General features: G+C 44.0%; 1 protein-coding gene across 1 annotated transcript in view; it reads right to left on the bottom strand.

The window, feature by feature from the left end:
* HK1 (hexokinase 1) overlaps positions 1-11,321 on the bottom strand; it is a 92,638-nt gene extending 81,317 nt beyond the window's left edge. The window contains exon 1 of the mRNA XM_060768874.2: positions 11,034-11,321. Within this exon, the coding sequence (XP_060624857.1) occupies positions 11,034-11,096 (63 nt within the window). The 5' untranslated portion in view covers positions 11,097-11,321. The remainder of the gene's footprint in view (positions 1-11,033) is intronic.
* Positions 11,322-12,769: the final 1,448 nt, after the last annotated feature.

Here is a 12,769-nt window from a genome sequence, read left to right as displayed (position 1 = left end):
TAAAACAATCTACAGGCCAATGGATACTTCACCACATACATCAGAAGAGCTGCAAGACCAAGAACAAGCCACGAGAGTAAAGACAAAGATCCACCCAGAGGAAAAGTGTTCTTGCCATATATGAAGGGAACCACTGACCACATAGGGAAGCTGATGAGGAAACACAACATACAAACTATCTATAGACCCACCAAGAAGATCCAACAAATGCTACATTCAGCAAAGGACAAGAGCAGGGGTCCACAAACTTTTTAAACAGAGGGCCAGGTCACAGTCCCTCAAACTGTTGGAGGGCCGGATTATAATTTGGAAAAAACATGAATGAATTCCTATGCACACTGCACATATTTTATTTGTAGTGCAAAAAATACTTAATTGCAATACAATTGAACTGAAGAACAATTTAAACCAATATATACTTATTAATATTTCAATGGGAAGTGTGGGCCTGCTTTTGGCTGATGAGATAGGATTGTTGTTGTTGTGTGCATTCAAGTCATTTCAGACTTAGGTTGACCCTGAGCGAGGACTGGGTAAATGACCTTGGAGGGCCATATCCGGCCCCCAGGCCTTAGTTTGAGGACCCCTGCTCTAGACCATGGCCATATAGCCCGAAAAAACCTATAACAACCCATTGTTGTTGTTGTTGTTGTTGTTGTTGTGTGCTTTCAAGTGGTGTCAGAATTAGATTGACCCTGAGCGAGGGCCGGGTAAATGATCTTGAAGGGCCATATCCGGCCCCTGGGCCTTAGTTTGAGGACCCCTGCTCTAGACCATGGCTTATAGCTTGAAAAAACCTACAATAACCCATTGTTGTTGTGGTTGTTGTTGTTGTGTGCTTTCAAGTGGTTTCAGAATTAGATTTAAGCAGAGGCTGGATGGCCATTTGTCAGGGGTGATTTGAATGCAATATTCCTGCTTCTTGGCAGGGGGTTGGACTGGATGGCCCATGAGGTCTCTTCCAACTCTTTGATTCTATGATTCTATGACCCTGAGCGAGGACCGGGTAAATGACCTTGGAGGGCCATATCTGGCCCCCGGGCCTTAGTTTGAGGACCCCTGCTCTAGACCATGGCCATATAGCCTGAAAAAATCTATAACAACCCATTGTTGTTGTTGTTGTTGTTGTTGTTGTTGTGTGCTTTCAATTAGTGTCAGAATTAGATTGACCCTGAGCGAGGGCTGGGTAAATTACCTTGGAGGGCCATATCCGGCCCCCGGGCCTTAGTTTGAGGACCTCTGGACAAGAGGGAGCCTCTCACTTCCACCAAGCGCAGCATTGCCCAGACACGAATCAAGGAACATGAAAGAAACATGAAAGGCACTGCAGACTACTTCAGCCAGAGAAATCAACCATAGTAGAGCAGCTGATGAACCAACCTGGACACAGTATATTACTTGAGAACACAGAAATGCTGGATCAGTCTAACAACTACCTTGCCAGACTACACAGAGAGGCCACTGAAATCCACAAGCATGTGGACAATTTCAACAGAAAGGAGGACACCATGAAAATCTGGGTACCAGTATTTTTTAAAAAGTCTAAAATTATAACGCTAAATAAGAAACAACACTCAAAAACAGGGAATTCCAGTCAAGAATCAATCAGGGACAGCCAACACCTCCCAACAAAGAATTATCCAGGCTGTGAGAAGCCGGACCTTGAAACTGCTAGGTCAGTGTTTCTCAACCTTCCTAATGCCGCGACCCCTTAATACACTTCCTCATGTTGTGGCAACCCCCAACCATAACATTACTTTCATTGCTGCTTCATAACTGTAATTTTGCTACTGTTGAACTGTAATGTAAATATCCAATATGTAGGATGGACCAAATTTAGCACAAATACCCAAAATACCCCAATTTGAATACTACTGGGATTGTGCAACATCTTTATTAATGACTTAGATGAAAGGTTAGAAGGCAGGATCATCAAGTTTGCAGACGACACCAAATTGGGAGGGATAGCCAATACTCCAGAGGACAGGAGCAGGATTCAAAACGATCTTGGCACATTAGAGAAATGGGCCAAAACTAACAAAATGAAGTTCAACAGTGACAAATGCAAGATACTCAACATTGGCAGGAAAAACGAAATGCAAAGATACAGAATGGGGGACAATGCCTGGCTCGAGAGCAGTACGTGTGAAAAAGATCTTGGAGTCCTCGTGGACAACAAGTTAAACATGAGCCAACAATGTGATGTGGCGGCAAAAAAAGCCAATGGGATTTTGGCCTGCATCAATAGGAGCATAGTGTCTAGATCTAGGGAAGTAATGCTACCCCTCTATTCCGCTTTGGTTAGACCACACCTGGAATATTGTGTCCAGTTCTGGGCACCACAATTGAAGAGAGATATTGACAAGCTGGAATGTGTCCAGAGGAGGGCGACTAAAATGATCAAGGGTCTGGAGAACAAGCCCTATGAAGAGCGGCTTAAGGAGCTGGGCATGTTTAGCCGGAGGAAGAGAAGGCTGAGAGGAGATATGATAGCCATGTATAAATATCATCATCATCATCATCATCATCATTTAATAACTTATTAATCGCCCTCCATCCGAGAATACTCCAGGCGATTTACAGCTAAATTACAAAAGATAAAATACTGAACATACATACAAAAATTAAAAAGCTTTTAAACAGAGGCTGGATGGCCATCTGTCAGGGGTGATTTGAATGCAATATTCCTGCTTCTTGGCAGGGGGTTGGACTGGATGGCCCATGAGGTCTCTTCCAACTCTTTGATTCTATGATTCTATATGCCTTTTAAAATGTATAGTAATTAGAACCAACCTTATCATTGGTATGAAAAAACAGACATCTTGAAATAAATTTTAAAATAATCTACAGGCCAATGGATACTCCACCACAGACATGAGAAGAGCTGCAAGACCAAGAACAAACCACGAGAGTAAAGACAAAGATCCACCCAGAGGAAAAGTGTTCTTGCCATACATCAAGGTAACCACTGACCACATAGGGAAGCTGATGAGGAAGCAAAACATACAAACTATCTACAGACCCACCAAGAAAAGAGACTCAGGACAGCTTCCAACAATATAAAAACACCAATATAATACACAATTACATAAAATGATAATCAATATACATTTAAAATCAGTTCAAGTTTAAAATGTGTTCCAAATCAGTCCAAAAAATGTGGTCCACTCCATACAATCTCATCTAAGCCAATAAAAACAGTCTATTCTGCGAACGCTTGCTCCCACAGCCAAGTCTTAAGTGTCTTGTGAAAAGTCAGGAGGGAGGGGGCAGATCTAAACTCTTTAGGGAGGGAGTTCCACAGCCAAGGGGCCACCACGGATAAGGCCCTGCCTCTTGTCCCCACCAAACACGACTGCAATGGTGGCGGGACCGAGAGGAGGGCCTCCCCAGATTATTTTAAAGTCGTTGATGGTTCATAGGAAGAGACACGTTCGGACAGGTAAAGTGGGCCAGAGCCGTTTAGGGCCAATTGCAACATTCACACCTACCTCAAACAGACAAGAGTTCTTTCTCCCACTTTAGACATTCCACAGATATATAAACCCCACTTGTCTAGTTTCCAACAAACCTCACAATATCTGAGGATGTCTGCCGTCGATGTGGGTGAATGTCAGGAGATAATGCTTTTGGAACATGGCCATACAGCCCAGAAAACTCTCAACAACCCAGTGATTTCAGCCATTTTTTTGTCGTGTCAGGAGCGACTTGAGAAACTGCAAGTCGCTTCTGGTGTGAGAGATTTGGCCGTCTGCAAGGACGTTGCCCAGGGGACGCCTAGATGATTTGATGTTTTTATCATCCTTTGTGGGAGGCTTCTCTCATGTCCCCACATGAGGAGCTGGAGCTGATAGAGGGAGCTCATCCGCCTCTCCCCGGATTTGAACCTGCGACCTGTCGGTCTTCAGTCCTGCCAGCACAGGGCCTTAACCCACTGCGCCACTGGGGGCTCCGTTCCAGCCATGAAAACCTTTGACAATACAATTATAAAATACACATTATTCTAACTCAACATTATTAACACTGTAATCCGATATACCCTCATCTAGGAGTTACTCAATGGAGTTACTTCTAAGCACAAATATACCAGATTTCACTGTAATTTGCTTTCCGTGCAATCTGTTAATATGCAATTCATTCTTGAAATACAGAGCCACTAACATTTGACAATGTGGAAAGACATGTATCTTCCTTGCTATCCCTCATAAAACCTGCTCATTTGCTCTGTCAACACCAGTGGAAAAATCAGCACATTAAAATCTCAACTGCTTAGTGGTAAGCCTAAATCATATACAGCCTAATGTTCCTAGAAACAGGATCTTCCTCCCAAATTTTAGGGGAGGTGACCTTAGGAGACCTCCTGGGCAAAACAGGGCCCATATCTATAAAAATGCTCTGTGCATAATGAGTACCTTAAAAACAAAAGAACCAATGAACGAAATCACACCAAATTTGGCAACAAAACGTCTCACAACACAAGGAGTGATCATCACTCAAAAAATTATGATTTTGTTATTTGGAAGTTGTAGTTGCTGGGATTTATAGTTCACCTATAATCAAAGAGCATTCTGAGCCCCACCAACAATGGAATGGAACCAAACATGGCACACAGGCCTCCCATGACCAATACAAAATACTAGCAGCATTTGGTGGGCATTGACTTTGGGAGTTGTAGTTCACCTACATCCAGAGAGCATTGTGGACTCAAACAATGATGGATCTGGACCAAACTTGGCACGAATATTCCATATGCCCAAATATGAACATAGATGGAGTTTGGGGGGAAATAGACCTTGGCATTTGGGAGTTGTAGTTACTGGGATGTATAGTTCACCTATAATCAAAGACCATTCTGAATGAACCCCATGAACGACAGAATTGGGGCAAACTTCCCACACAGAACCCCCAAGACCAAAGGAAAATACTTAAGGCCATCCAGTCCAACTCCCTTCACCAGGGCAAGAAAACGTAATCAAAGCCTTCCTGACAGAGAGCCATCCAGCCATACATATAGATAGATAGATAGATAGATATGATTCTCACACACACACTTAAAGTATTATAGATGTGAAAGGGACTCCTAAAGACGGACAATGATATGTTGCATGTTCCAGAGTAGGCAAGCCAGACAATCTGTACATCAACACTGTCAAAGAAACATCAAGAAATACTGTTTACCCACAAGCATAAAGACATTACATATATTAGAAACCAGCACTTTCTAATTACTTTATTTTCCATATCACCAGACTGGGTCACAGCAACGCATGGCAGGGGACCGCTAGTATATCATAAACACAGCTAGGAATGATACCCTGTTTTATCACATTTTATTTTGATACTTCTGAAATAATTTGTATCAGAAACTCCATTTGCAGATCCGATCCATTATTGGTTTCTATTCTAATCATCTTGCTACCTTGGGGTGCGCCTACACTGTAGAATTAATGCAGTTTGGCACCACTTTATATGCCATTTTTCAATGCTCTGACATCATGGGAATTGTAGTTTTATCATGTCTTTAGCCTTCTCTGTCAAATAATGCTGAAGCTTCACCAAACTACAACTCTTAGGATTCTATAGCATTGAATCATGTAGGTGTACTTAATGTCCACAAAAGAGTGATATCTTGATTGGTCAAAAGTCAGGCAACACATCACCAGGAAACATATATTAAAGAATCATACAGAAGGAGAAAAGTGACTATGCTGGGAGTCACCTCCCTAAACTTCTGTCAATACAGGTATCTCTCATTTATGGATTTTGTTATATTTTGCTCCATGCTCAACATAACAATCCATATATATAAGAAGCTGAAGGGCGTCCTTAGGCGGTCAAAAACGGAGAAACCACCGGACGAAATCTCACCAAATTTGGCCTGCTAATACCTCTTCCACCAAGGTATGACCAACAATCCTCAAAACACCAATACGCAACAACACAAACGCACAATACCCGAAAAACACGGAGCATGCGCAGAGGCCTCGGGAGGAATACGATGAGGAAGGACTCCATTTCCCAGCTTCCCCCGCGCCCAAGTTGCCCTCCGCATGCGCACTGCCCTGCCTCCCTCTACCCCACCGCTCCCGCCACTGTAGCGGATTTCGACTCCTATGACGACCGGGCCTAGAGCAGCTTCGGAGGTGGCCGCAGGTGAGCCAGGGCGGCCTCTTTTCCGAGGCAGAAAGGGAGGCACCTGGGGCAGATAGGCCTCGATGTGAGGAGCGGGGATTGTGATGCTGGGGGCCTCGAGACCTGCCCCTCGCTCTCTCTTTCTCTCCCCCCCCCCCCACAAAGCCTTTGGGCCTGCTTGCCTCAAGGCCAACCTTTGGCATGGCAATGGATGCCTTTGGGTACGCCTTCCCGTTATTGGGGTGGCTTCCTGGGCCCTCCCACACAGCCAGAACACAATCTAGAGAAACACAAATGTCACCTTCGTTTGTGGGATGGGGTGTGCCAGGGCGGCCTCTCTTCCAAGGCAGAAGGAAAGAAAGGAAGATAGAGAAGGAAGGAGAGGGGAAGGAGGGAAGGAAAGAAAGAAGGATAGAGAAGGAAGGAAGGAAGGGGAGAGAAAGAGGGAAAGGAGGGAAGGAGAAAAAGAAGGAAAGAAAGAAAGATAAAGGAGGGAGGGAAAGAGGGAAAGAAGGAGGGAAGGAAAGAAAGAAAGCAGGGTAGAGAAGGAAGGAAGGGTGGAATGTGACAAGCTTGAATGTGTCCAGAGGAGGGCGACTAAAACGATCAAGGGTCTGGAGAACAAGCCCTATGAGGAGCGGCTTAGGGAACTGGGCATGTTTAGCCTGAAGAAGAGAAGGCTGAGAGGAGATATGATAGCCATGTATAAATATGTGAGAGGAAGCCACAGGGAGGAGGGAACAAGCTTGTTTTCTGCTTCCTTGGAGACTAGGACGTGGAACAATGGCTTCAAACTACAAGAGAGGAGATTCCATCTGAACATTAGGAAGAACTTCCTGACTGTGAGAGCCGTTCAGCAGTGGAACTCTCTGCCCCAGAGTGTGGTGGAGGCTCCTTCTTTGGAAACTTTTAAGCAGAGGTTGGATGGCCATTTGTCAGGGGTGATTTGAATGCAATATTCCTGCTTCTTGGCAGGGGGTTGGACTGGATGGCCCATGAGGTCTCTTCCAACTCTTTGATTCTATGATTCTATGATTCCAGGGGAGAGGAGGGAAAGAAGGAGAGAAGGAAAGAAAGGAAGGGAGATAGAGAAGGAAGGAAAGAGAGGAGGAGGGAAAGAAGGAGAGAAGGAAAGAAAGAAAGGTAGAGAAGGAAGGAAAGAGAGAAGGAAATAAAAAAGTGACAGAAGGAAGGAAGGAGAGAAGGAACGAAAGAGGGAGGGAGGGAGGGAGGGAGGGAGGGAGGGAGGGAGGGAAGGAGGGAAGGAAGGAAGGAAGGAAGGAAGGAAGGAAGAAACCAAACAGCAAAGGAAGCGAGAAAAGAAACAGGTAGAGGAGGAAGAAAGAAGAAGAGAAAGAAAAAGAGGGAAAGAAGGAAAGAGGGAGGGAAGGAAGGAGAGAGAAAAAGAAGGAGGAGAAAGAGGGAGGGAAGGTTTGCCACAGCAACGCATGGCGGGTACAGCTAGTCTATATAAATAAAATGTAATGTTAGTTTGTGGGATTAACATAACTCAAAAACCACTGGATGAATTGACACCAAATTTGGACACAATACACCTATTAGGCCAACGAGTGACCATCACTCATAAAAACACTGAAAAACACAGCAGAAGAGATTTAAAAAGCCAAAACACAAAACATTACAACACATGCATAAAACCACATATATACACCAACACACATATATACACATACACACAATTATATACACATATATATGCATATACACACACAAAACACATATACACAGACTGGCAGGGGATGGCTAGTCTTTAATATATTTGCTACCAATTAGCAAATCCAATTGTGTAGACTTCGGTTAATCATCCAATGCCTTAAACATCCAATGTTGACAAAATCGCAGAGTCAAAATTCAAGGTGCCTTTCAGGTTCTCCCAACCTTGTTGGCGATATGGAGCCACCACGTTGTAGTGCTTTGAGCTCTGGATTGGACACTACGGAGCTGGATTCAAATCCCCACCCAGCCATGGAAATCTCTTGGGTGACCTTGGAAAAGTCACATTCTCTCGGCCTCGGAGGGCAAAGAAAATTCCCCTCTTAACCATTCCTACGTCTCAAAAAACACTTGCAATACTTTCATCCACATTATCTCTTTTGAACTGGATTATATGAGACTACACTGCCATATAATCCAGTTCAAAATAGATTGTCTGTTTTTTAAATGGCAGTGTAGAAGGAGCCTGGCAAGCTGACCTCGCTGTTTATAGTAACAGCTCTGGATAGACCTTCCCTCCACGGCAGGCAGCGGAGAGGGAGGGCCGCAAGAGGAGGAAACCATGACAGTGTTGTGTTACTCATCGCAGCTATGACATCCACATCCTCTTTCAAGGACATTGCAGAGCGTGTCCCATCCACCGGGATCCCTTGGCTTTTGCATTAAAAACCACCCACCCACCACAACAAGCGAGCAATCCCATCCATTTAAAGACTCCTAAGGACAACAACAAAATGCATGCAAATATAGATTTGCCTTCAAGTTGCTTCCGCACTCATGGCGACCTTGTGAATTTTATAGGGTTTTTTTAAAAGCAAGTACTATTCGGAAATAGTTTGCCAGTCCCTTCCTCTGAAATGCGCCCTATAGCATCTGATATGGCCTGCCATGCACGTCCTAACCAGGCCTGATCCTGCTTGGCTCCCAAGACCAGACAAGATCTAGTATGACCATGATACATATTTCAAATATTTATAGCCCGTCCTTCTCAACCCCAAGACTAAGGGAGGATCTGAATACGCAAGATATGTACATACATAAAGGATATATATACTTCTGCTATATATACGTAGGTCAACAAGAATTGCAACTACTGTCCAAAGTAGGACTGATCTTGCACAGCTTCCAAGATCAGGCTGGATCTGGTGCTTTTAGGAAATATATACAATTTCTTAAAAACCCAGCACCTCGTATTTGTTGGGTGCCTCCCATGTAACCAGGCCTCATCCTGCTTCGCTCCCAAGATCAGACACAATCTGGTGCCTTTATGGTAGGCATGGGCAAACTTCAGCCCTCCAGGTGTTTTGGACTTCAACTCCCACAATTCCTAACAGCCTACTGGCTATTAGGAATTGTGGGAGTTGAAGTCCAAAACACCTGGAGCACTGAAGTTTGCCTATGCCTGCTTTATGGTATTTAGACACACACCCCCTCTCTCTCTCTATATATATACTGTATGTATACACACATATAGAATCATAGAATCAAAGAGTTGGAAGAGACCTCATGGGCCATCCAGTCCAACTCCCTGCCAAGAAGCAGGAATATTGCATTCAAATCACCCCTTACAGATGGCCATCCAACCTCTGTTTAAAAGCTTCCAAAGAAGGAGCCTCCACCACACTCCGGGGCAGAGAGTTCTACTGCTGAACCATATATGTGAACACACACACATACAGAAGCCCCCCATGGCGCAGTGGGTTAAAGTGCTGAGCTTCTGAGCTTGTTGACTGAAAGGTTCGAATCTAAAGGTTCCACTGTCAGCCCCAGCTTCTGCCAACCTAGCAGTTCGAAAACATGCAAATGTGAGTAGATCAATAGGTGCTGCTCCAGCGCTCCATGCAGTCATGCTGGCCACATGACCTTGGAGGTGTCTATGGACAACACTGGCTCTTTGGCTTAGAAATGGAGAACAGAACGAACACCCAGAGTCAGACACGACTGGACTTAATGTCAGGGAAAAACCTTTACCTATATAGGTTAAAGTTTTCCCCTGACATTAAGTCCATTCGTGTATGCCTCTCTCTGTGTGTGTATATATGTGTGTGTGTGTATGTGTGTATATATATATATATATATATATACACATACATACACATACATATACACAGAGAGAGAGAGAGAGTCATACACACATACATACATGTGTGTATGTGTATATCTCTCTCTATATATAGATATATAAATCAAGATATGCAAAAGATACCTCCACTATACATACATAGGTTTACAATAACAATCACTACACAAACCAAGGTTGATCCCGGATCACTCCCAAGATCAGACAAGGTCTGGTACCTTTATGACATTCAAAACATTCTCTATATATTATATTATATTATATTATATTATATTATATTATATTATATTATATAGTGTGTGTGTGTGTGTATATATTATATATATATATATATATATATATATATATGTATGTATATATTAAAAAATCTTTTATATATATATAATCTATTATATATATAATTATATAATATAATATAAAATATAAAATATAATATATAATATAATATAATATATAATTATATTATATAATTTATTATATAATATGCATGCACATGTGTGTACTGTGTGTGTGTATATATATATACACACATATAAATATACATACACAATGTGTGTATGCATGTATATATGTATATGTATTTATATATTCAATATATTTATAAGCCTGCATACATACACATACATACATGCATACACACCTGCACTATACATACATTGATCAAGATCAATTCCAATTACTGCGCAAACCATGGCTGATCCTGCTTAACCCCGGAGGCCAGACAGGCTCTGGTCTCTTAATGATAGTATTTCATTATGTATTTTAATATTTATATAATTTTTTCAATGTTTATGAGTTTCAATCAGGGTGTAACCCAGCTCAAGCCACGAGGAGAGGTGGGTAAGAAATAAAATTATTATTATACATAATATTTATAATCCTGTGCACATACATAAAGGGTTATAAATACCTACATAGGCCAACTACAGGTATACACAAACCAAGGCTGATCCTGCTTATTATCTCCCAGGACCAGACAGGCTCCAGTGCATTTAGAAAACAAATGCAAATCTATACATTAAAACAACAACAACATCATCAGCTCTGATGCAAGCCAAGAGGGAGCCAACCACAAAGGCCTGCTTACCTTCTTGACCTGATCATCCTTTAATTCGGTGAAGTAATAGGCCAAAAGCTGGGCAGCGATCATCTTGCCGGGAGAAAGAAGAGGTCTCTCCGGCTGGGGATGGAGGGGAAGAAGAATAGAGATCTATGTAGCAGGCTGATCCTTTGGAGAGGAGGATGCAGAGATGCCTCCCAAGCGCCTAGAGGTCCTTCTTCCCTGCAGAGAGGTCAAAAAAAGGGAGCCAGGGGCTGGAGGAACGGCGCCTCCCTCCCTCCTCCTCCTTTCCTTCCACGCGAGAGAGAGGCCGGCTCTGAGCCCGCCCTCTTCCTGCGCGATGATTGGCTGCTCCGGGGACAGACAGGGCGCGCGCTTTTGGGGGGCAGGGAGGGTGGGGGGAGATCCCGGCACGTCCCCCACGTAGCTCCCACGCGGGATCGGGGCTAAAGGGGGGTGGGGACTCCCAGGAAGCTCCCTAAAAGGGGGAAAGGTGCATCTACGCTGTAAAATAACACGGTTTGGTCCCCACTTTGGTCCACGCCTCGATGTTGTTGTTGCCCAAAAGAGGAGATTGCAAATGCCAGTATCCCATAACTTTGAGCCACAGACATTATCTATTTATCGTGTCATCAGCAACCATACCATTGTATTACAGTTCTAGCAGAGCAAAGCAAACACACAGATTAAAAAGAAAAAAAACACAGATTTTGCAAATTTGGTAGTTGGTTAAATGTCCTTTGACCAGTATCTGGCCACTTGGAGTGCCTCTGGTGTTGCCGCAAGAAGGTCCTCCATTGTGCATGTGGCAGGGCTCAGGGTGCATTGCAGCAGGTGGTCAGTGGTTTGTTCTTCTCCGCACTCGCATGCCGAGGATTCCACCCTGTAGCCCCATTTCTTAAGATTGGCTCTGCATCTCGTGGTGCCAGAGCGCAGTCTGTTCAGCGCCTTCCAAGTCGCCCAGTCTTCTGTGTGCCCAGGAGGGAGTCTCTCATCTGGTATCACCCATGGATTGAGGTGCTGGGTTTGGGCCTGCCACTTTTGGACGCTCGCTTGCTGGGGTGTTCCAGCGAGTGTCTCTGTAGATCTAAGAAAAGTATGTCTTGATTTAAGTCGCTGACGTGCTGACTGATACCCAAACGGGGATGAGCTGGAGATGTCTCTGCCTTGGTCCTTTCACTATTGGCTGCTACTTCCCGGCGGATGTCAGGTGGTGCAATACCGGCTAAGCAGTGTAATTTCTCCAGTGGTGTGGGGCGCAGACACCCTGTGATAATGCGGCATGTCTCATTAACAGCCACATCTACTGTTTTAGTGTGGTGAGATGTGTTCCACACTGGGCATGCATACTCAGCAGCAGAGTAGCATAGCGCAAGGGCAGATGTCTTCACTGTGTCTGGTTGTGATCCCCAGGTTGTGCCAGTCAGCTTTCGTATGATATTGTTTCTAGCACCCACTTTTTGCTTGATATTCAGGCAGTGCTTCTTGTAGGTCAGGGCACAGTCCAGAGTGACTCCCAGGTATTTGGGTGCACTGCAATGCTCCAGTGGGATTCCTTCCCTGGTAATCCTCAGAGCTCGGGATGCTTGTCTGTTCTTAAGGTGAAAGGCGCATGTCTGTGTTTTAGATGGATTAGGGATCAGCTGGTTTTCCCTGTAATAGGCAGTAAGAGCACCTAGAGCTTCGGAGAGCTTCTGTTCTACCATCTCGAGTGGTAATGGCACAATCATCAGCATAGATGAAACTCTCTGTCCCTTCTGGCA

Source organism: Anolis sagrei, chromosome 3, assembly GCF_037176765.1.
Source record: "Anolis sagrei isolate rAnoSag1 chromosome 3, rAnoSag1.mat, whole genome shotgun sequence".
In the NCBI taxonomy this organism is placed as follows: Eukaryota; Metazoa; Chordata; class Lepidosauria; order Squamata; family Dactyloidae; genus Anolis; species Anolis sagrei.
Note: the sequence above shows the minus strand (reverse complement) of the source record. Positions and strands in the feature narration are given on the sequence as shown.